This window comes from Nilaparvata lugens, chromosome 5, assembly GCF_014356525.2.
Source record: "Nilaparvata lugens isolate BPH chromosome 5, ASM1435652v1, whole genome shotgun sequence".
Lineage (NCBI taxonomy): Eukaryota > Metazoa > Arthropoda > Insecta > Hemiptera > Delphacidae > Nilaparvata > Nilaparvata lugens.
In genome coordinates this window covers 9,713,939-9,740,623 of record NC_052508.1, presented here as the reverse complement: position 1 = coordinate 9,740,623, position 26,685 = coordinate 9,713,939, and the positions used below count along the sequence as shown (strand labels likewise).

The window sequence follows — 26,685 nt, the reverse complement described above, 5'->3', positions numbered from 1 at the left end:
GTTCTGTAAAATAACAAGGTCATCTGCGAACATTAAAATCATTAAATATCTTGTCAGATCCAATCGTATTCCAGGAGGAGCTTCATTCATCCAGCATCGTATAACGTCGTCAAGGTAGATATTAAATGAAGATGGGGATAAGCTACAACCTTGCCTTACACCTTGGTTTGTCACGATTTCTCTTGTAAGGTGGGATCCTGTGTCAATAGTAATTTTGGTTCCTTGATATAAGCTTTTTATCGCGTCAATTAAATGCTTGGGATATCCTCTTCTTGTCATAATGTACCAAAGTGTAGGTCTATCTAAACGGTCAAAAGCCTTTTCAAAATCAACGAATGCCATGTGGGTCTCAATATTAAATTCTCTATTTTTCTCAATAATCTGCTTCAAACTGAACACCTGATCAATGCAAGAGTGACCTTTCCGGAAACCTGACTTTTCCTCCAACAAAATGGTGTTTGAGATTGGTTGAAGTCTACTATTAATCATTTTGCTGTCAATTTTGTAAGCCGCTTGTAGCAAGCTGATTCCTCTATAGCTGGATACATTATTTCTCTCTCCTTTTTTGAATATTGAAATTTTCCATTCTTCCGGAATTTTACAGCTCTTCCAAAACATGTTTTTAAAGTGCAGAAACCTAAATCTGAAGAATAAACCTATTGTAACATACATAAATAAAGGAATCGAATCTAATCGCTGGACCCGTTCTGTTTCTTGTGTCTCCATATTATTTTGACCAGGGTGCAATTTTACGGTTTTACTCGTGTATTCATTTGCGGTTATATATGTAAAATACTGCTCGAAATTACGTAAAATACGATAATACTTCCTAATATTGAAAAACGTTTTTGCAAAAACGAGTCACGCTACAGAATTATGACTTGGGGGTAGAATCAAGGGAGGCGGTCATGTTTTAGCTCTGTAACTCGACAGTAATTGACGATTTGGCCGCACCAATCACAGGGCGTTTGGTGGGGATGTTGAGTTGTTCAGATCTGTGAAAATCACCCTCCAACCACTTTCCTGTGTCTCATGATTTTATGTGATCGGAGGTTCAAAAAATATCCTCCATATAAACACAATATTACTCTAAATAAGTACATTCTCTCCAGCTTATAATAATAATACTGAGGGTGATGCCCACATGAGCTCTTCAACTTGTGAGTGGGTAGTGAGTGAGAGAGAAGATGATGAGAGATGACGACTACTTTTTAGGTAGTCGGAACCGATGGCTTATCGTCTCCTCCGGAAGACGGGGAGGCCGTATCTATGTGATTGTGCTGTGGTCAAAAACTTTTGCCACGGTCGAGATTCGAACTCGGGCTCTCTTGACTACTGGACCAGTTGCGTGAAGTGTTTAAAAAGTTGAATGAAAATGTTCGTTGAAAGTGAGATTATGTGCCTTATTACTTCAAATGCACCCTGACACACCAGCCACAATTATAATCCTCATTCTTCCAGGTGCAATCGTGTACGGCAGCGACCAAGAAGTGGCCGGACTGATGCGTGCTTGAAAGGAATAATTATTCTATTAAAAGTAGAATTCTGTGCCCTATTACTTCGAATGCACCCTGCCACACCAACCACAATAAATCCCCACTGTTCCAGGTGCAATCGAGTATGGCAGTGACCAAGAAGAAGCCGGTCTGATGCGAGCCGTACTATTAGCTAAAAAGAATTAATTATTCTGTTGAAAGTAGAGTTTTGTGCCCCATTACCTCAAACGCACCCTAACACACCAACCACACTGAAAATCCCCATTGTTCGAGGTACAATCGTGTACGGCAGTGACCAAGAAGTGGCCAGTCTGATGCGAGCCGTACTATCAGCTAAAAAGGAATAATTATTCTGTAAGGAGTACAATTTTGTGCCCTATTACTCCGAATGCACCCTGCCACACCAATAGAGATGTCAATCCCGGGATCCCGAGATCCTGAATCCCGGGCCATTTTTTATATCTAACAATCCCGGGATTTTTCAGCGTCAATCCCGGGATTTTCGAGATTAGAAAACCTGAAATTGTGAATCCTATTTTTTCAAAAACAATTCAATATAGAATTTATTTACGGTGATGAATATGAGTTTTGCATAACTAATTTATTGTTCCAAGTGTTTGACTAATTTATCAGACAGGCACAGCCTACAGTTGCATATACAGTACTGTATACTGTACTCTGTACTGGCTAAATAGAATTCTCATAATTTCACATCATTCGCAGAATGGTTGTTGATCGGTTGTTATGCCTCAACATTTGTTTCTGTTTACACAGCACGACAATTACCAGTCTAGACGGCGCAATATTTGCAATAATACTGATGTCAATTTCCTTGAAATGCAATCAGATCTTTTAAAAGACTTCAGAAATCAGAAATAAACAAGCACCATCTAATTATTCTCTATCCAATATTATTCCTCATCTCTTCTCTTTCTCTATCATAAGTAGAATATCTAGTTGGAGTAAATATAGTTGGCTCTACGAAATTTTATTTAGTAGTGGTTCAGCTTTTAAAAAAGTTACTCCTAATCTTGAAAACATTTATAGAGATAGAATGTTTAATTTTAATATTATTCCTATGTATCTTTCCATTTCAATAATATCCTCTCCCTTTATAATGAGTCCTTTTTCATCTCCACACACTGTTACTGAACATTTAATTGAGGAGGAACAATTGGTTAAAAATGCATGAAACTGATTATTGCCAATCCCGGGATCAGTCCCGGGATCCCGGGATTGATATTGGATAGTCCCGAAATACCGGGATTGCAAATCAGTCCCGGGATTGACATCCCTACACACCAACCACAATAATTGTTATAATTATTATAATCCCGATTGTTCCAGGTGCAATCGTGTACGGCAGCGACCAAGAAGTGGCCGGTCTGATGCGAGCCGTGCGGCGCCTCAACGCGACCGGTGCCTTCTCGTGGATCGGATCGGACGGATGGTCGGGTCGGTCACTTGTCACCCAGGGCAACGAGTTGCAGGTAGAGGGAACTCTTTCGCTGCAGCCTCAGGCTAACCCTGTGCTGGGTTTCGATACCTACTTCCTCAACCTCACCGTTGAGAACAATAAACGAAATCCGTGGTTTGTGGGTGAGTAAACAAGTTCAATTCCATCATTATTCCTATTATTATAGAGAAAATATAGCTTAAGTAGATATCCGAAGAGATATTTGGACGTTCATGTTCTATAGGTATTTCCTCAACCTCATCGTTCAGTACAATAAACCTAATCCATGGTTTGTGGGTGAGTGTGAAGAAACCTCTAACTATAAACTTCAACTTAGAAACTATTAATTCAACCATAGTTTGATAAATTTTGTTTGTGTTTTCCTCCCTATTTCAATCAATTATATCCTCATCCACCCAGTTACACAAAAATGTGTTAATTAAATGAAAATACTAAGAAATTGTCAAAAACCACAGATTATATTTACAGATTATTCCTGATAAACTCTCTATTCTGGTCTTTAGAGATTTACACAGTCACACAAAAGTCTGTTAATTAAATGAAAATACTAAGAAATTGTCAAAAACCACAGATATTATTGAAAGTTAGACAGACCGGTTTCGGTTGTACACCATTGTCAATCTTTGATAAACTCTCCAGATATCGGTCTTTAGATTAGTCTTTTTATTTAATATAAGTAATAACCACAATATCAACTCTTCAACTGTAGTGAGGTCCACGTTATAATGGCAGTGAAGAAAGATAGGAGAACAACGTTGCCGATACATTCTGTCAATACATTCTACAGACGGTAGCTTATGCAGGGTTATTGATGTAATATTAACTATTAATTCTTGTTTGAAATAATCGATTATAAGCAAAAAATTATATTTTTCAATAATTTCATAATGAATTTTCATGATTAAGATAAAATATTTTGTTAATTTATTATTAATTCTACATTGTTAAAAGACGATCTGGCAGCATAGCAAAGCGAGAGAGAGAGATCCGCTATCCGCTCTGTTGAATGATAGACAAGGATGGCAATGCTAATCAAACACTGCCATTATAACGTGGATCTCACTATTTATACTTCAACTTATAAACTTTTAATTCATCTATAGTTTGATGAATTTTGTTTTTTCCTCCCTAGTTGAATTTATTTCATCCTCATCCACCCAGTTGTACAAAAATCTGTTAACTTTCAATCCAAATTAAATGCCACGACAACCGACCAGAGAAGCCTTCTTCTTATAAAAACCTTCTCTTATTGGTTCTCGTAGAATTTAATCATGATGAAGTTTTAACAGGCTTATGTGCAAGCGAGCCTTTGATTCCATTTTACTACATCATATTTTGCTTCTTTCAATTCAATTCCATTCTATTTTATTCAAATTTAATTTTATATATTTGATTTAATTTTCTGTTAATTTATTGTATTATCTCATCTTATTTCTTTTCATTCTGATGTATTTGATTTCATTTTCTGTTAATTTACTATATTATATTTCCTATCATTTCATTTACCGTCTCTGCAGCCTCATGTAATCCCTGTGTTGGGCTACAATACATACTTCCTCAACCATTTTGAGCTATTGTTGAGAACAATAAACGCAACTCGTTGTTTGTGGGTGAGTAGATACTTCGAATAACACATCATTTTCTCCATTATTATCGTATTGGGATGGCCACTAACGGTAGAAAATGCATGATAAACTTGTTTATCATCAAACATGTTCATCCTATCAAAAACAAAAGGCTTCTTCTTCTAGCTTTCAGGGTTTAGGCCTGCCTGTTCCGAACCTAATATCTGTCCATCTCTTTCCTTGGACGGTCTCGGTCTCTCTTGCCTACTGGCCGGTAGTTGAGCAGTGAGCACCAATTTTGGTAGCCTGTCTTCCTCCATCCTATTCACATGCTGGTACCATTTAAATCTACTCTGAGATATCTTTTTATCTATAGAAAAGACGTTGAGTTGTTTTCTTATCTCACAATCGTTAAGTTGTTTTCTTTTCTTATCAGTATTTCTGTAATGATCTTCTCGGCTGCACCCATAGGTTCTTCGGAGAAATCTCATTTCAGATGTCTGTAGTCTACTTTCATCTGGCCCTGACAGCACCCAGGTTTCACACCCATATAAAAAGGGTTGGTGCAGCTATTGTTATGTAAAATTTAAACCTGATGCTCTGGCTAGCAGTATTCTTCAGATGTCTATGTATGCTACCACATATGTTTAGGAAGCGAAAGGCTTATAACATGAAATAAAGACCACAGGAAAATTACAAATTATAATTAGAGGATAATAATGTAACCTCAAATAGAGCAACGAAGAAAAAATTGTCAAAGAAAAAAATCGGCGATTCAAAAACCTACAAAAAATATTTTGCTCGATGCCTTTCGCTGTGATGACACAACAATATATGACGACTGTGTGTACACACATATTAATCATGCATGTCCTGTCGTCGATGGCCGTCCTTAGAGTAGCTACTTTCCCTTTTTGTGAAGTTGAGAAGTTGATATTGTGGTAATTTTTCTGGCCCAAAGGTAATATAAGGCCCAAATTCACCAAAAACGAAAACTAGGTTTGAGCGGCAGTTGGTTCTAAGTCAGATGATTTCGAATTGGTTTTGTAATATGTTTTTTTGTTCATTTGGAATCAACTGACGCTCAAACCTAGTTTTCGTTTTGGTGAATTCGGTCCCAGGAAGTTGTCAAAAACCACAGATTTAATTGAAAGTAGTAAGACAGGTTTCGGTTGTTACACCATTGTCAATCTCTGATAAACTTGTTTATCAGTCTTTTTATTTAACCTTAGAGTAGTTTTAAAAGCATCTTCCAGCCTTATACCAGTATAAACCTCAATCACAAAACCGATTCAACAACAATTTCAGCCCTAAAAGCACATGAAAAGCTCTTCCAACAATTTCTAACCTAGAAAGCCTTTTAACAGCTAATGAATTTCTAGTGATTCGTTAGAAGGTAGTAAGTGGGCTTAGTTTAATTTATCTTTGAGAGCGTTTAAATAATTTATCAAGCCGTATGATTTCCCCAGGGGGCGATTAAGTATCACGTGATACCCCCCCAATTCCCACCAGATCCCCCTGAATTTCGTCTCCCTCCCAAATGATTGTCACGAACATGGTCGGGTCTGATTATTATGATTTGCTTCGCGTGAATTTGTTTCTCTTTCTAATCCTATTTGGACTCGTTTCTCCGTCCATCACGACCGTATACATTTTTTCTCGTTTTCTTGTTATTTCTTAGTCTCTTGATTAGGCTAATTCTCATGGACTTGATTCTTCATACCACTCCTAGAATTTTTCCCCTATTTTCTCATCACCTAGTCTCTTGAGTAGGCTACGTCTCTTCTCTTTTCAATGAACTCTAATAATTTTCTGAAAATCATCCTCATTTCACGAGGTTCTCAGGAGACCAATTGAACTCAAATAATTTGATCTTGAGATCCTGCCTGTTGTATTAGTTTCTACATTCCGTTCTTTCTCTAAATTTGTCCCTCTATTTATCTCTTATCCGTGAATTAGTATATAGAAGAATATATACTTTTATATATTATATGTTGGTTATATAGACATTGTTTGGTTGCCATGAAAAAATTGTGATGTGTGAAATTTTCAGCTTCAATATTGGCATTGAAATTTTATATTTGTTTGCTTTTTTAAGTGAATTTTTGTTTAGGAATGAGTTTTCTTTATTTTAAACTTGGAAAAGTAAAATCTCAGGAAGTGAAAGTATAAATTTTTATTGAGAAAACTTAAAGACCCAATATATAACCTATAAACCTAAGTGTAAATGGGAAATGACATTGGGTAATTATGGCAAGGCAGAACATCCAAAAGGATCTCTTTCTGCCAATAAAATCCATATGAAATAATAAATAAATTATATAAAATTGGTGATTAGTTTATATCCAGAATAATATTGTAACTTACATGAATAAAGAACTCTCATCTAATTTGTTCTAATCCGTATCCACTCTCTTCCTCATCATTATTCTATTATTTCTCTCTCTCCATTTCTCTCTATCCATTTCATCCCTTATCCGTAAATTAGTGTATAAGCCAGAATATAATATAACTTACAAGAATAGAGAACTCTGATTCAATCCATATTCACCATCTTGTTCTTCATATTCTTCTTACTCCTGCATTTTCTAACAAATTTTCACGGTGTTACCTTCTTTTTCATTCCGGTTCAACCCATTCAGACTCTCTCTCTCTCTCAACCTCCTTCTCTCTCACTCCTAATTCTTCCTCATATTTTGTCCTCCACCCTAAAGTGCATTATAATAGCCCCAAAATACTCAGCCAAATTACGCATTTTACGAGTTGCGTCATGATACCCCTGAATAAGTTATACGGCTATTAAAAGAGCATTACTAGTTTATCACGTATGAAATCGTATGAGGATAGAATAGGCATGATTCAATGTTAGTTTATAAGAATAATAATTAGTAAGCAAAACAAGTGGAAGAAGTAATTATGTGGTACGAGTACAGAGTAATAAAAGTAATAGAATAGAATAGAAAAAACGTTTATTGAATGAATAATCTACCTTAAGCGAACCTCAAAGAGGCTGCTTGACAAGGTACCATATACAAAACATGTAAATTCAAATATATAATTTTATTATAATATATTTATATATTAATGTTATATATTATAATAATGTTATTATAATATATAATATAAATATAATATATGTTATTATACATATATCAGTGAACTTTATTTTTACTTAACAGATAATTCACTTATCAGTTTATTACACTGTTAAATTTACTTACAGAATTCACTTAACAGTTGAAATTATCATGATATAATTAATTGTTGGCTCAGCTCTCAAAAATCTGAACAGTGTTATAATATATAGTCAACCTGAACTCACATACAAAAAAAAGAACAGAATGAATTACAACAATACAATACATTAATAATGAGTTACACTATGTTACATCTAAAGTGTAATATCCACCAAATCTTTAAATTTCTTTTCAACAGGCGCATATTAACAAACTCAGCACAATTATCGGGTAAATCATTGAAAGTTCTTGGTACAATGTAGATTAAGGTGTTTCTGGCTAAATTATTCGAAGTAAATGGTACAACATACCTCTCATTTCATAAATCATATCGATTAATTTTCATAACTAAATATTTTTTGCAGAAGTAATTTTCTAAAATCAAAGTAAACAGAAATATACCTTTTATATTCAAAACCTTGCATCTATTCAAAAGGTTTTCATATGAAATATCTCCCTGAGAATTGCTGACCAAACGAAAATCTTCCTCTGTACCGAAGATATTCTCCTAAGATAAACATTGCTAGCAAATCCCCACCCTTGCAATCCATATCTCATAACAGACTCTCCCAAGGCTATATACACCATCCTCTTCACTTTAATGGGTATTAAATCTTTAATATAATACATTTTGGCCAATACCTGTTTGAGTCTATTACAAACATTTTTTATATGGGTATCCCAACGAAAATGACTGTCAACTGTTACTCCTAAATACTTATAATTTATACAATTCGATATAAACTGACAATCTCTTGTGCATATGAAAATACCTTGCTCCTGCAGTTGGAAACATTCACAGCAATGGTGCTTAATTTTGGGTTCCCTAATTCTTTTCATGTAGGATCAGGTTATATGTAGCACCTTAGTCTTGGTAACATTTATATTTAGACAATTATTATGAGACCATTTAGCTAGAGTATTGGTATCATGTTGTAACCGGGTTTCGGCCACATCTAACGATTTATGAGAGGAAATTAACAAAATATCATCTGCAAACATAAAAATCTTACAGTGAATCAAATATCTAGGTAAGTCATTTGTGTAAAGTAAAAACAGCAAAGGTCCCAGGACTGATCCTTGAGGCACTCCCACATTTGAAGTCCTCTCTTGACTTAAATAGTTCCCAATTTTAACAATAAATTTTCTATTCTTCAGATAACTTTCAAATAACCTGAGTACAAGTCCTCTTATACCAACACTAGATAGCTTTTGTAATGAAATTTTAAATAATAGTGAGTACATTAGTAATAGTAATTATAGTAACAGAGAAAACTTATAAACATATTATTAGATTGCTTTATTCTATGGTATTAGTAATAGTACATATTTTGATTGTGATTGTGATTTGGTATAGAAATTGAAATGGACATAATCTATGTACAGTATGATATTTGGACAATTTGAAACTAAATTAGGAGATTGGAGAAGTTTTGGGCAATAGTCTGTTTTTTTCTTTTCCGATCATTGTATTGTTTGTGCTAACCTAATAAATAAATATTACAGTAAAGTACAGTACAATTTACAATACAGTACGGTATTCTAAAGCTGCGTTTACACCAAAGTTATTAACAAAATGTTAATAACTTAATCCTTATAGATTCTATTAGTTTGAACGGAACTTGACAAACACATATGTTCATCATGTGTACGATAAGTTATGTTCAATCTATAAGGATAAGTTATTAACATTTTGTTGTCAAAACCCCTTATTTCTTGAAACCTGAAAAACTAGTATTGATTGCTTCATCATCACAAAACTAAAGTAAACGAGGAGTTTAAACATAGCCTCCTCTAATACAAGGCCGCGGCCTACGATATTGCAACGTCGCAGTGTAGGCCTAGAATCTAATACATGATTGGTGGAAAAGATTTAAAAAAATACCAGCTGATCTTTTTCACCAATCATGTATTAGATTGTAGGCCTACTATCGTAGGCCGCGGCCTTGTATTAGAGGTGGCTATGGTTTAAACCTTGACTACCAGAATAAACAGAGTGAATATAGTAATATAATATGGTAGTTGATTGACCTATCACGGTTAAGCTCTGTCATTGGCCGAGACAGGCGAGACGGTCATTGGTCGAGTCACGCCCACATTCGGCGGAGCCTTCAAACTACAGCTGTCAAATTCAAAAAGGAAATTTCGGTTCAGATTTCAAGGACGGAAACACTTTGGAACTTACAATAGAAAGTGAAAATAATTTCAATACAAAATTCATTCATGATTGAGATACTGTAACTCATTGACAAGTTCAGCATTCAAGATCGAATTCTAGAAATAACTGGAAATAATGTGATGATAATAATAATACTGAGGGTGATGTCCACATAAGCTCTTAGGCTTAGAGTAATGACAGAGAGGGATGATGATGAGAGATGACTACTTTTTAGGTGGACGGAACCGACGGCTTATCGTCCCCTCCAAAAGACGGGAAAAATACAAATTAACAGAAAAGTCAAGGTAGTATAACAATGCACAATATAATAATACACGAATGATGGAATTGAATTCATTTCAATGCATTACTACTAATAAGAAAACTAGACTGATTTTTTTGTAAAAGTAATACTGTATAGAGCTCACTTAGAGGTAGGCCTAGTCAATAGTATTTATCCTCATGTTTCTATTGGAACCAGAGAGTGTGGAGTGTATTACAAGAAATAATGTATTGAATTCTATTCTCCCATAGAATTCTAACCCAATTTCAACATTATCAATAATAGGCAGACTATATTTTGAATTTTTTGCTCCATGTAATTAAAATCACAACTCCGTTATTTTTCTCATATTTCTGGGAAGTTTAGTCTCACAACATGTCCAACTATTCACAATTCCACACCATAAAATAATAATAACATTATGGATAAACTGAAAAAATTACTTCAATAAATTGGAACTTTTTTACAAAATGTATTTCTGAACAAAAGTGCCAAAAAACTCCATTTTTCCACATTTCTGTGAGAATGAACTCCCATTCTCACAGCACATCAAACTATCTAAAACTCCACAGTATAATTTATCACAATATGGATAAAACTGAAAATAATTACAACAATAGATTAGAACTTCTAGACAAAAAGTGTGTCCAGACAAAAATGTGTTCGTGACAGAGTCCCAAGCCATAACTCCATGATTCTGCCTTGATTACATGCGGTTGAAATAATTATTGCAGCTTAAACTAATTAAACTTGCAGTAGGAAGCTTGTAGCGTTCATAAGGCCAGCTGCTGCGATACAACACGGGTTACTGTAATGCTTACTCACCATTTTAATGAAAATCCGGGATGCAAATATTTTCCAGGCAGAGTTTATTCTGTGATTCGTGATTTTTTGACCATTTGGTTCTGTGAATCTGTGATGAAAGGTATTCACATTAAAACTGGAAATCATTTATTGATGAGGTGATATAAATTCGTAATCAGTTCATTAGTGTAGATATAGTGAGGTTCACGTTATAATTGAGAAAGATAAAAGAACAGTGTTGACAATTCTCTGCCTTGCCACTGCTGAATCCACCCCTTAAAACTATAGTGAGGCCCACGTTACAATGGTAGTGAAGAAGAACAATGTTGCCGATCCTCTGTCTTGTCAATGCCTTCTATACACAGTAGCTGATACAAGTTTATTGATGCAATATTAACTGTTCATTCTTGTTTGAAATAATCAATGATATTTTATTTAGCAAATGATTATTTTTCAATAATTCAATAATGAATTCTTATAATTGATATGAAATATTTTGTTAATTATTTATTTATTCTACATTGTTAAAATGACGATCTGGGGTAAAAAAGACGTATTTTTGATTTTCTTTTACATCAAAGCGAGAAAGAGATAGCACTATCTGCGTTGTTGAATGATAGACAAGGTAGCAACACCAGTGCTTATCAAATACTGCCATTATAACGTGACCTTACCGTAGCTATCTTCTCTAGAATCAGAACTATATTGAATTTCATATGATTTTCAAATCTTTTTTGATAGAAATTAATTAGTGATTCGATAAAAATTGAACATCAACATTGATGATGACGTTTCTAACGTGATTTGATAAAAATTGAACATTACTCGTAACACCGTAATTTGTGAGTGATGCCTTTTTATATGAAGTAGATGTGCAATTTTTAATAAATCACTCTTTCAACTGAAAAGACAGAGTTATAATCCAATTTTCAATAATTGCTTTTTTTAACAGACCGATGTCTCTACGAATTCATTTCATAACTGAATTGGTTCCATAAAAAAGTAATTTCATCAAATACTGAATTCAAACCAAATCAAATGATCGGGGATCAAAGGGTTTAGAAGCCAACTAGAGGATTCAATTGATAACCATTTCCGAAATAAGAACATTTTTTTTAATTGGTAATAACATAACCAACAGATTGGTTCCAGTGTACATCCAATGACCTATTCAGAGCAGCTGTAAATAAAATTAAAATCGCCATCGTGATAGCCAACCTCCGCCATGGAGACGGTACATGAAGAGGAAGAATAACATTGAAATCTGCTGAAACCGTGAGTGTGTGAGTGATTGCCGTACTGATTGCATTATTTCAACAAAAAAAACTGGTTGTTTTATTTGTTAAGCTCATTTATTAGGGTAATCAATTATTATATTATATCTTCTGATACTGGTTTCGGTGAGATGAAGTGATAATTATCGATAATGAAACACTAAAATATTGTTTGTCTTTTTAGTGCTACTTTTTAATATGATCAAAAATAAGAATCTTCCATCAGTATTTATTCATTTTCCCAATCACTTGAAAATTGCTTTCATTTGTAGCTGAAACATGTCTTAACGAAATAATTTAAAAAGGTCTCTCAGATTTATATGTTTATTTATACTACAAATATCGGGGCACCGAGCTTCGCTCGTTATTTTTATTCATTGATAAACAGAACACAATTCTCTAAAATGATCGTGTTTATATTTCACAGCTGGCTATACGTCATCTTATGAATTTCGGTGATGCGATATTTTGATTTTTCACATACTCACTTTTTCACTATCCACAGCTGTTTCAGCCAAGGATGAATTGTCCTTTTAGTATCGTTCAGCGAGTTTTCTCAAGGATGAGACCTGGTGCAATCGAATCTTTATATCATAAACCTACTATGTTCCAATTTCGTGAAAATCGTTAGAGCCGTTTTCGAGATCCGTTAAACATAAATAATCAGATATAAAAATACCAGCTATATAAATACAGAATTGCTCGCTTAATATAATAGGCCTATAACAAATGTATTGAAAAGTTGCATACATGTTTCAACACCTATTATTATTTATTTATTCATCAATTTTATCTTCAATTCAATAATAATGTTCATTGTTTCCGATTCTCTTTGATTCCATCATGTCTGAATTATTTATTTCTCAATCTCATCATTGATTTTATATAATTTTATCTCTAATTTCTCACAATTTTCTATTTCTTTTCGCAGAGTTCTGGGAAGGCCACTTCCAATGTCGTTACCCAAACAGCTCTTGGACTCCCTACAACGGAAAATACACGAAAATGTGCACCACCCATGAACGTCTCACCCGCAAAAACACGGTAAGATAACAACACAAACTACAAGATAATTATAATATAGAGTGTGGCAGTGAAGTGGGCGATTTTGAACCCTTTTGAACATTCTGCTAATTTTCGAATATGATTGGTGTAGACAACCCGAATCATAGATTTCTAATTAAAGATATGCTCTAACTCGATCACAATATTGGTAGAGAGTGTTCCATAATATTATAAGAGTACATTATTCTTCTACATTTACATATTCCTCAGCAAGTTCCTCAGACTCTGAACCTGTGTTCGATGGAAATGAATTATTGAAAGTTACATTTGTTCAAATGCAATGAATTAATTAAACAAATGCAACTTTCAAATTATTACCATCTGTTGACTGGCTGGCTGCTATATGGCTTTGTATAAAATGAGCGCTGCCATCCAGAGATTGTCAGTTTGGTGTAAGGGTAAGCATTCCTGACCGGCAATCAGGAGGTACTTGGTTCGATTCTCGGGCTGACAAATAATTTTTGCATAGTAGCAGTCATCGAATTTCCATCTTGCTGTTTACCCTGTTGTCAATATTTGCAGTAGCAGAAGTCTTCGGGATGATTTACAGCATTTAATTGGAATTTCGTTGAATAATAATTATTAACCTGTGATCGCCTTATAATTCACATTAATTTATTTGTTCATTTAGAAGTCTGTAAAGTGATGAACTGAACTCCAAAAAAACTAGTAGTTCTGTGAACAGTAGACCTCACGCAGTATTCTCATCCACAAGTACCTCATTGAAACTATAGACCTTATGGAAATACAGCAGCAATAGACTGGCTTCTCCACACATCTGTATAATCACTTGTCAGCTGATTTATGATGAATAATTCTATAGTCTGATTTTTAGTCTAATATGGGCATATGAAGGAGGCTCCTTTTTCCTTTTATATTATCCTTGAAATTCAAAATTTCCAAAAACCTTGTATATACGTCGACGCGCAATTACAAAAGGAACATACCTGTCAAATTTCATGAAAATCTATTACCGCGTTTCGCCGTAGATGAGCAACATATAACCATTTAAACCATCAAACATCAAACAAAAGTACTCCTAAAGAGAAAAAAAGACAACGAATAGGCCTACCTATAAATGAGCTCCATCTATACTAGTAGTTCTGTGAACAGTAGACCTCACGCAGCATTCTCATCCACAAGTACCTGATTGAAACTATAGACCTTATGGAAATACAGCAATAGACTGGCTTCTCCACACATCTGTGTAATCACTTGTCAGCTGATTTATGATGAATAATTCTATAGTCTGATTTTTACTCTAATATTGACGTATGAAGGAGGCTCCTTTTCCCTTGAAATTCAAAATTTTCAAAAACCTTGTATATACGTAGACACGCAATTACAAAAGGAACATACCTTTCAAATTTCATGGAAATCTATTACCGCGTTTCGCCGTGAATGCGCAACATATAAACATTTAAACATTAATAGAAATGCCAAACCGTCGACTTGAATCTTAGACCTCACTTCGCTCGGTCAATTATTGATAATTTAATCAGTGATGAATATCATTCAAGGGGTAGAGATAAATAAGTTGGATACAATCAAGATGAAATGGAAAGGAAATATCTTCTCGTATAATTATATTCTAATGAAAGTTTTATTCATGCTCTATGTGTTATAAGTGTTCTCTGTGGCTTGGTGCAAGAACTACCTATGTCAAAATATCAACTTTCTCACAAATCAGCTTGAAAGATCACCTTGTCTTTTCGAACTACATCATTTCGATACGGAAATGCGAGTGCTAGAAGTGCAGAAGTCGAAAAAATCGATGTTTGTGTGCAAGGCTAATACGATGACAGGAGGATAAATAATTTCATTTTTTGAATTTTTTTCAGGTGTTCGAAAAACCAGCTGCAGTTTGTGAGCGATGCAGTCATGGCGCTGGCGGTGGCGTTGCAGGATATGCACAGAGACTTGTGCCATGGGCGGCCTGGTTTGTGTGATGCCATGAAACCCACGCGCGGATCCGACCTGCTCAGTCATTTGCGCAAGGTCACTTTCACTGGTGAGTTAAATCGAACAAAATTACAAAAATTAATCAGAATTGGAAGAACATAATTATTAAGAAAGTCACAGAATAAAAAAAAATATTGTTATATGAGAATCGAATTCAGCTGAAGATTTGGCAGGTGTTGCCATGAGAACTTGTTCTCTAATTTAAATTGATTTTTGAACAAATATTAGTGGTATTGACAACATCATCAAATTATTCATTCAATTATGGAGAAGTATCACAACATCTCGTTCCATACAATCAAATTATTAGATACGAATTCATTCTGTAATTTCAATTAAATATTCATTCAACTGAGACAAAAATACATAATCATATATCATGACATGATTGGGAATGGAAAACAGGCTTATAGCCCTTACCATTCCATCCCTGAATTTTGATTGGAAATTAGTACAAAAGAGGTTATATCTTATATGATACGTCAGCACTTTCAAACACAAATATTTTTGGTCCCAGAATTTTCTCCTGAATTTTCTCATGAGATAAAAATCATTGATGTATTATAGATTAAACTATAATTTTGTTTGTATTATAAATTTTCACTAATTTTATTATAAAAAAAACTTTAATCCCATATCAGTGAATGGACACGTTAATCAGGTCCCGGCTGCCTAAAAAGTAGTCGTTAGGTCACGTCAGAGCCCCTGAAATTGATCAGTTGCGACCTGAAAACTCTGACACCAGACCTGAGCCAGCCAGGTCACTCGATATTATTATTATTATTAGTAAATGAAGTTTGTAAATAGTAATTATAACACGCAACAAGCAACTAATAACTTATACCCCAACACATATCATTTATAGTGGGGTGTATATTTATTCATTGAATCATATTTGCCTATTAAGAAATTATTCAATGCATAAAACTTCATTGTTTTAATTGTTATTGTATTCTAATTTGTAATGTAGGCCTAATTGTTTTTGATGAATAAAATTTTATTTGATTATTTGATTGATTTAAAACTGGAATCGTTGGGTTTATTAGTTCCTCTATAGAATAAAAATTTCAGATTAAATTAAATTCAACTATGAAATGTACTTTGAAAATGGAACCAAATTAATCAAATTAATTAGTCATTCAACATTACTAGTGCTTATACGGACTCCAGTGCAGTTTTCTCTCCCTGATGAAAATTTTGGAGAACAAATTCCCTATGCGGAGAAAAGTAATAGTAGATAATTTCACCTATAGTGAAATTCACGCTATAAGGGAAGTGAAGAAAGATAGAAGAACAGCGTTGCCGTTTCTCTGCCTTGCCACTCCCTTTAAAAGAGGATATCTGATGTGATATTAAATGTTCATTCTTGTTGAAAAAATCAATTATATTTCATTTGGCAAGAAAATATATATTTTAATGATCTATTTCATAATTTTGATTGAACATTTAATGAATCAATCATATTCTACATTTTCAAGAACGATCTGGCAACGTTGCAATGTTATACAAATGTCAATATAAAGTGGACATCACTATAGTTGACGAATGGAAATATTATATTGATTCTACTTTATTTGAGTTTAAAGTTTTACGAGCAACCATAAATAATAAACATTTTCGCCTCACTTGGATGTAATGAGCTAGTTTTCGTGCGTCATATGGAGGCCGAAAGTGATTGTTTTCTGACCAGGCCGGTAAAAGTTTTACGGCCCTAGGGCTGTAAAATAACCTCGAAGTCAGCTGATTCTGATTTGATGTGAACGTGTTTACAAAATAGTTTATGAAAAGGAATCAGTTTATGCTTCTAGAATTGAATAAAATATTTTGCAATAAGATACTATCATTTTATTCGGATGGATGAAATACAGATAAGATATATTATAGACTATTCAAATTCGATTTTCAGAGTAGGATAGAACCTCTAACCTAAACTTCCCCAGTCGACGACAACAAGCATTGTTGACGTTGACATTCAGATTGGCCAAATTTCAAGTGTTCTAAAACAGCTGATCAAAAAACTTTTCATTATTTGTGTTTATTATTCAAGAATCAAAACATTTATAATGATATCATCTTATTGTCATTTGAAAGAATAAAAAAGTATAAACTCAACCTCCCACATTAAAACATAATTGAACAAAATCGGAATAAAAAATAAAAATACTTGGAAGATGTACTGATATTCAGATTACCTTAGATTTGCTACAGCGATGACCTTCCAGTTTTGCTTTCGGAAGTGCCTAATAAACAATTATTCTCATATATATATATATATAATCATATTGTTTTATTTTTCTGTGTGGCGAAAAATATTGTTCGCACCACGGGCAAAAATGTGTTTCCGGCTCTCAATCTTTTCTAAAAACCGAATCTTTTAAAAACCGATTTCGAGCCGGAAAAGTCTCTCATTTTGGGCCCTAGGTGCGAAATTCCGGATTAGTGCAATGATAATGAACTGTGATCAACCTATTTAAAATAGTCCACCTCTGTTGTTATAGCTTAGTATCTCCGTTAAATTTAATCACCAAAACCAGCCCCATTAACAAACTTGATCTGTAAAGTATCAGAACAACGGTATCATGTAGATGACAGGGGATATTACAGTAAAGCCGAGATGAAACAGGACTCGACAACAACTCTAAAGTATACTTGGATTCACTACAATATGGCAGCATTATCCTTATGAATAAATCAATGCTGTCAAATCATCAAAGCTGACAGCTCTTCTTCTTTTCCTTCCTCTTCTTCTTCTTCTTCTTCTTCCTCACCTTCTTCTTCTTCTTCTTCTTCTTCTTCTTCTTCCTCTCCTTCTTCTTCTTCTTCTTCTTCTTCTTCTTCCTCTTCTTCTTCTTCTTCTTCTTCTTCTTCTTCTTCTTCTTCTTCTTCTTCTTCTTCTTCTTCTTCTTCTTCTTCTTCCTCAGCTCATTATGGATTCCTTTGGACTTTGCACCTGCTGTCAGAATAGGTCGACTGTGTAGCATTGATGTATTTATAAGGCTTATTCTGACATTTTCGAGTGAATCCTACTATAGATGGGTTGAAATAGAGTTTGAACATTGGCGGTAAAGTATTGGGTGACAAATAGGCTAATCTAAGTTTACTGCAGCTGCATTCAGCAAACTATAAACTTTCCTCACTAATTAAAAGGCAACTTCAAGGTGGGAGAAAACCTTAAAACCTCAAAATCCTAAGGTCGGAGAGAACCTTGAAGTGAATTCATCGTTTCAGTTCTGCAAACGCGGGAAATAAATTGAATTACTTGGATAAGTAATTAATTCTCGAATAGAGTTGGTTGAGATGGAGTGTATCTATGGTAAAATTCACTTCAAAATTTCAGTATTGATTGAATGGTGAGTATTGATGCTGTTTATATGGAATGTTCACAGTTTGAAGTAAATCTTACTATAGGGGCTAAAGGCAGAACAGAGTTGAGTTGTCAAAGCAATTTACCATTGAAAAGTTGTACGGTACTGAATTTAATTACAGCACATTTTAGAGCAGTTACCTCCAGTTTGAAATAATAATTTGGATTGCATCATAATAAATTCACATTGATCTGTTATTTACAAACTGAGTATGTAAACTAGTTACATAGATTTATTCTCTTATTTTAATTTCCTGTGTTGTTTTGACAAAAATATCCATATTGAAAAACAACTTGAAATTTTCAAACCACTGATTCATTGAATCAATTTGAGATACTAGTTTTAGTTTTTACACCATTATCAATATCTAATAGAATGAATGCTTAATAATGATCAATCAATTCAAATAAAACTACAGCAAGAAAGGGAACTATAACGTAGTCCACTTTATTTAAGTAAAAAAATTAACATTTTACAGGGTAAATGTCGATCTTTATTTGAATAAACTAGATTTTTGACAACATTTCAAGTCTCTTCAATTATAACGTAGTCTATATAAGATAGATTGAAGAATGAAAACTATATGTTATTGTCAAAAGAACTATTCTATTGAAACAATTTCAGATACTATTGTTGCACTATTCTAATTATTTAGTAAACTGAAAGCTTAAACATAGATCAGAAGAATATGATTATTATAGGATGAGTGAAGCTCTACGATTGACCATCAGCCATTGGCCAATAAAGGCTGGGCTCTACTGTCATTGACGCGGCTAGACACACCCAAGTATCTCAAATATAGTCATGAGAAATGGGCGTGTCCAGCCTCAGCCAATGACAGTAGAGCTCAATCTTCATTGGTCGACAGTTGATGGCCAATCGTAGAGCTTCACTCATCCTATAATAATAATCATCATATTCTTATAATCAATGTTTAAGCTTCTAGTTTATTGGATATTGACAATGGTGTAACAACCGAGACTAGTACCTGAAATTGTTTCAATAAATTTGTTGAATATCGAGTATCGCATCAGAGAACAGTATCGATTCGTACATTCATATCAATCTATTCTATCGACTCTATTGGTATCTAGTGCCTGTGAAAAGATGTGTTTGTTGAACGCTTATCAAGAACAGAAGCTATTTTATGCAATAAAATGACTTTACAGAAGTTGGTTTATGTTCTGTAAATAGCTATTTATGTATTAAGAGCATAATGCGCGACTTTATCGCTCGCGCAAAACAGTTATCACGCGACGCAAAGCGGAGCGTGATAATTTTGCAAGAGCGATAAAGAAGCATTACGCGCGAATTACATACAAATTTTTTTCTACAACTGCACAAACCTGTTAGATCACTTATATCTGGCGGAGTTTATAATAATTTGTCTACACTGATATCCATCATGGCTGTAGAATTGGTACAATTACCGACTTTTTAGGTTAAGATCTGACTGAGAGTGGTTTGTCTTTGGCGAGCTGCTTATCATCAGCTGATTAGCAAGCGTAAAGAAACTCTTCTGCGCATGCGCGAATGATTTGCGAGCGTAAAGAAAATTTACTGCCCATGCGCAGATGGTTAGCGAGCGAAAAAGGAGATTCTCCTCAGAAATAAGCTGTTTTACGAGGAGTATTGAGTATGTAAATTCTTTCTTTACGCACAGTTGTAGAAAAATGTATTTTATGGATAAATTGAGCTCGATAACATATTGTTTTATTGAGACATTCCAACAAAATTAGTGGTTTTGATAATGTCAAGTCATCTTTGTTCGTTAATCTATCTATAAAATAACATTTTAGTACCCTTCTTTGAAAAGTTTTTAGTATAAAATAGCAAATTGAAACAAGTAGTTACGATCATCTTCAGGTTTTAAAAATACATTTCAATTTAAAATTTCATTCGAAATCAAAACAACTGGTTTCGAATAAAACTACATAAATTTCTTTGATGAATTTTGATAAACTTCAATAAATTTCGATAAACTTCAAAAATTTCGAATGAAATATGAAATTGAAATTCCGAATGGAATTTGAAAATGAAACTTCGTATTAAATTTAAAATTGAAATTTCGAATGAAATTTGAAAATGAAATTTCGTATGAAATTTGAAATTGAAATTTAATCTTAAACCTGAAGTTGATGTGAAACATCGAAACTAGTTCTTTTATATTAGACTACGTTTATAGTCTTTAGTTGTAGTTTCATTCTTATTGATTAATCATTTATGATACACTATCTGGTTTTGTCAGTGTGTTGAGAAATTTCATTATCCAAAACAAACTCCAAGGCTGATCGCACACCGATTAGTCAAGACAAGACTAACTTAGTCACATTTAGTCACAATACTTCACATTGCTGCTTATGACGCAACACACACTGATTAGTCATTGCAATTAGACATGACTCCATAAGCAACTATGTGAAGTATTGTGACTAAACGTGACTAGTCTTGTCTTGACTAATCGGTGTGTGACCATCCTAATACCCAAATCAGCTAACATCAACCTTAAGAAGTCTATCCAATACATAATTATTTTTCGTAATTCTGTTCTGACTTCCCAGCTTTTTCACAAGACGCTACAAAGAATCCAAACTGATTAGATTGAATGAAACCCTATAGAACAGCCAAGGATAAGGGACTTTGAAATTTCAATGGAAGGACGGATTTTCAGCGAACTTTCAGCGTCGTTTGAATGAGAAGCAATGGTTCTATTTATTAGGAATGCTGACGGATCAAAGTTAATTTAACTATAGGAGAAAACTCTAAACTGATTAATTTTTCCGGAAAAGCTTTGGAAAGTCGAATGAAAACTAGAATCAATTCACGGTGAATAATTAATTAATTCACTCACGAATGAATGGAGCTTCTAGAGTGGGATAATGTAGACGTGAAAAGAGAGATAGTCTTATGTGAGTAAGAAAAGAGTGAGAGAGGAAGGAGAGTATGGTTTTATCCTGAGAAAGTAACGAATCCTTTCAAACCAGTGTTGAAAGGATATTTTGGGTCGGTTTGATTGAGTTTTGGTTCAATAGTATAGATTCAATTATAGCTTTAGAACTTGAGAAGAGATGCAATTTATAGTCTTGAGAGATTTTGTGGAACTCCAAAACATTGTATCATAGTTTGGAGATGGATTCAAATCTGCATTCTCTGACATTCAGGCCCGGTTACACAACAGCCGGTTAAATTTTAACCGTGATTAATTCCACGAGAACCAATCAGAGAAGGCGTTTTTCAAAAGACGTCTTCTCTGATTGGTTCTCGTTACCTGGATAGTAACTCTATTTGTATGAATTATGTTCGATAACAAATAAAAATCTTGATTGCCTCATTGGTTCTCGTGGAGTCAATCACGGTTAAAATATAACTGGCTGTTCTGCAACCGGCACATAGTATTTCAGTCAGTATTTCTAAGCATATAGAGGTCTCATCATGAAGGTCTAACCATGAAATTGGTATTCAGTATTCTCGGACAGTCAGTATTTCTAAACATAGGAGTCTAATCATAGAGGTCCAACCATAGAATCTGAGTGTCTAACTATAAAGGTCCATAATATCAATAAAGAAATATCTCTTGGTCTCTCCTCTAAGGTCTAAACCCAGTTTCTCCCAGTAAGTCACTTGTTTTATCCTTGCTTGGAGACTTTTTGAAATTCAAAAAATATCCAATGATGTCTCGATCTTTTCTTCACGGTCTAACCTCGTTTCTCTCAGTGAGTCACTTGTTTCATCCGTGCTTGAAGATTTTATAAAATTTGATAAATGTTCAGTAGAGACAGTAGAATCAAATAGATAAGCAAATGATTGTTTATTCAACTTTTTCCTGAAGGAGATTAAGACTATTGAAGGTTTCTTAGTTTCTTAGATTTTGTGGCATCTAGTTTATTGAGAACAAGCAGTAAACCCGTGCTCTGGAAAGGTCTATTTTTAAACTTGTCAAAAACTGAAAACTTGACGTAATGAAATCTAGAGGGATTAAAAAAAAGGCCTATAACCATCTTCGGTTAATTGAGATTCTATTTATGTGAAATTTAAAGTTAGTCAGACGTGATGATGCGTCAAACATAATTTTCCTATCCCGTATGTGTATAAGACCGTTCTTTACTTTAATCATTACACGAATAAACGTCAGAATAGAACTGTTAGGCTAATATCTACTATTATACAAAAACTTTGACAAAATTAAATCATTGAAACTTCTTCCAAAACCCTGCAACTGGAAAACTGAAGTTCCATTCAAGAAATTCAATTTACAGCTTACAGGTTTTAAAAGTTATTCATCCTTTGGAAAAACATGATGAACGATTTCTTTCTAATTAAGTTTCATTCAATTTCATAAGATTTTGTGTGGGATGACTGGCCTGATTCTTCCCTATAACTCTTCTGTAACCTCTCAGAGCCGGTTTCGGAGCTCTTGATTCAGCTGAATTCTAGACTTTGAACAGCTGGAGTCAGTAAATTGGCTTTCCAAAACGGGGCGTGGTCGCAGTTTTTATAACAATCTTTATTTTTCTCATTTCTATAATTGGAAACGTTTCTCCTCGACGAAATGAAACATTCCTGAATCATTCAAAAGAGCTAAAACTTTAAACTATTTTCTCTTTATTTTATATTGTTTTCAATTTTCTAGTTTTTCGAGATTATTCGAACGTGACTATGACAATGACTACGACTAAAAAACGGAAGCACAATTTTCTGACTCCAGCTGTGTAAAGTCTAGAACTCATCCAAATCCCGAGCTCGGAAACCGGCGCTTAGTTGTCGGAAGCAGAAGTTATAAGGAAACATAATTTTCCGAATGAGTGGAATCTGAATCAATGAATTGACTTTTAGAATCAGAGCTTCATTATTTCAAGTGATGGAAACTGAATGAATGGAATGAATTAAATTCCAATATCAGAGCTTTGCTATTTCAAGTAATACATTTGAAAATCTACGTTGTAAACATATCATGTAGGGACTGAAAATTATGTTAAGTGAAGAACTACAAAAACTTGACCTATTTCGGACTGTGTAAAGAAATGACTATCTGAATTTGGGAGAGGGATAGCACAAGGTTACCTTATTGCCTCTCTCCCTATCATTCTGATGATATACTTATTGTATAAATGAATGAATAAAATAAATGAATGAACAGAAATGGATTGATTGAATTCCAAGATTAGATCTCCACAATTTCAAGTGATAAACTTCAAAAGCGACTAACAATTAGTATTCAAGGTCAACGCCCGGTTGCACAAAAGCCTGTTAAATTCCAACCATGATCAAATGCCACGGGAGCCAATCTCAGAAGGCTTTTCCGTGATGGAGTCTCCTTTGATTGGTTCACGTGCCAATCAATCGGGATTACAGGTTAACAAAGTTATCTCAAACTCGGAAGTGAAAATTCCACCGAACCTGACATTATTTTTTCGTTCCACGAGGCTCACGTTCCGCGAAAGAGGAACTTTCCACGTTCCGATAAAAAATATATGACGTCACGAGAAAGTGAAAAGCCAGTAGAGGTAGAATAACAAAAGATGATAGGCTGTCTATATATCGGGCGGATGACAATAAACCTTTATCAGATATGAGAGGTGGAAGTGCCGCAAGATATTGCAAAAATGAGATAAGACTAGATAAGATTGCAAATTCCAATCTCTCTGTGCATACACATGCGGGAATTGCGTGACTCTTTTCAAAAAAGACAGAAAGGTTAGTGGCGAGAAGAAATGGTTCTCCCTAGGAAGGATAGAAAGATTAGTAGGGTTAGTAGGAGAAAGAAGAAAGAAGACGTGGGAAGAAAAAAAATGTAGAAAGGGTGTGAAGAAGGATAGTGAAAAGGAGATGAGAGAAGTGGGGGGAAGAAATGAATAGAAAGGGTCAAGAGGAAAAGATGAGTTTCAGATTTGAGCAGTAAGGAGAAGAATTATTGAATGAAAATACAAAGAAATTGTCAAAAAAATATTAATATTAACGAAGAGTAGGAAAAAAGAAGGGAAGAGAAACCTCCGAAGAAGGTGTATGTAAAAGGTTTCACCAGGAAGAAGGGAGAAGAAGGTTGAAGGATGAATGGAGATAAAGAATATAGAGTATAAAAAGTGAGAGGGAGGAAGACGTGTGAGGGAGAAAAAGAAGTTTGAAAGGGAGGAAGGAGAAGGAAGATTGAACAGTGGAAAGGAGAGAAAAAGCCATGGAAGTTTGAAAGGAGAAGAAGAGTTAAGCATTAAAAAGAAGGAAAAGAGCATGAAAACGTGAGATGGAGAACAATGAGCTTAGACGAACTGGGAAAAAAGAGAGAGAAATGGGAAGATTATAAGGATTAAGAAGATGAAGAAATGAGAAGCAAAAAGGTGGAAAGGGAGAAAAGAGAAGACGAAGAAGAAGAATAGGAAATCAGGAATGAGATGAAGAAGACAGACGACGAAGAAGAAGGGAGATGAAGTAGGAGGAGAAGAAGAAGAAGAAGGAGAATAAGAAGAAGAAGGAAGATGAAGTAGGAGGAGGAGAAGAAGACGAAGAAGACGAAAGGAGGAGGAGGAGGAGGAGGAGGAGGAGGAGGAGGAGGAGTTGCAATACAACAACAATGAAATGATAATGGGAATGAAAACAAGGAGAACGAAGGAGTGTTGAAAGAGGAACAGAGAATGTACGTGGAGAGAGGATTTGACGAAGAAAAAAGGTACAGTAGAGAAATAATAAGATGGAAGAAAAATGAGAAGAATTGAGAAATATAATAGGAGGAACGAGGAGAGAAATTGGTAAAATACGGACGAGAAGAAGAAAACACGAAAAAAGAGAGATAATGAAGATGAAATGAAGATGTAGAAAACAAGGAAGAGATGGGACTTGTGTGAATTATGTGAAAGAATACTGAGAAAACTCATTCAAGTCAAATAAAATTGGATTGGTTATCTAGTTGTTCTCAGGTGGCTTGACTTATTTACATCTTGAAAGGATATTCAAATTTTGGTTGACAGAGTTTGATAGAACAATACTTATATTATGTAAAACTGACTACCATGTATAACTTATCCATGTTATGGGGTGGAAAAAGATGCTGTGATAGAACGAGAATTCCTGTGCATGCTTATTCTATGATATTGTTATTTATGATCGAATTGTATGTACTATATTGTATTTATTGTATCTTGTTTTGTCTTAATGGCGTTAGTAGCCAAAACTTGTAGTGTCAAAATAATTCAAAAGGGTACTCGGATTTATATTTCTGTTTGTATATATTGCATGTACAAATTAGATTATCTTTAGAGTGGATTCAATGTTATGGCGGCTTGTTATGCCTATGCAGAATGTTTATGCTCACAAGTCTGTTTCCGATCTCATACTAAAACGAAAACAAGAGCTAACTAAGCTGTGATGTCTCCGGCCGGTTCGGTATGTCTAGAAACTATTCATCTATGAAACAGGGAAATATCGTGTTGAAAAGGGAAGAAATAGTGCAATCAAGTGAGGAGTTTTCTTCAATTAATAAAAATACAGTAGACTATGATTTGGAGCGGCTAAGACGTTTCAAGGTTCACCGCTGACAACTCTTGTCCTCTATCGATAGCATTCAAACGATACTATTCATTCAATACAGCACATTGGAGCGGCACAATTTATATTCAATTTATATTAAAACCGGAGGTCTTATAGGAAATCGTTACACATACGTTTCTGCGCCTTGTTTCAAAGAGCTTGCATACCAAATCTCATCCAAATCGGACAATAACTGCGACTGTAACTGCGGTACAAACAAACAAATAAACAGACAAAAGCCGATCGAGTCGAAACTAAGACCTCAGCTTCGCTTCGGTCAATTAATTTTCTACATTGTAAAAAACTGGCAACGTCGTGGTTCTAGTAAAGGATATGCTTCGTCGAATGATAGACAAGGATAGCAACATAAATGTCAATCAAATACTGTAATTATAAGGTGTATCTTATTATAGGATAGATGAAAGAGAGCTTTGTCACTTTAGAATATTATAGTGTTCCAAGGTAGCCTACAATATCTTGAA

At 34.3% G+C, this 26,685-nt stretch overlaps 1 protein-coding gene across 1 annotated transcript in view; it reads left to right on the top strand.

Annotated features, from left to right (window-relative positions):
- Window positions 1–26,685, top strand: part of LOC111055390 (metabotropic glutamate receptor 2) — a gene marked incomplete in the record, with an annotated part of 483,092 nt that overhangs the window by 423,540 nt on the left and 32,867 nt on the right. Inside the window, 4 exon segments of the mRNA XM_039427649.1 lie at window positions 2,844–3,095; window positions 13,225–13,337; window positions 15,200–15,208; window positions 15,210–15,369. Coding sequence (XP_039283583.1) covers window positions 2,844–3,095; window positions 13,225–13,337; window positions 15,200–15,208; window positions 15,210–15,369 — 534 coding nt within the window.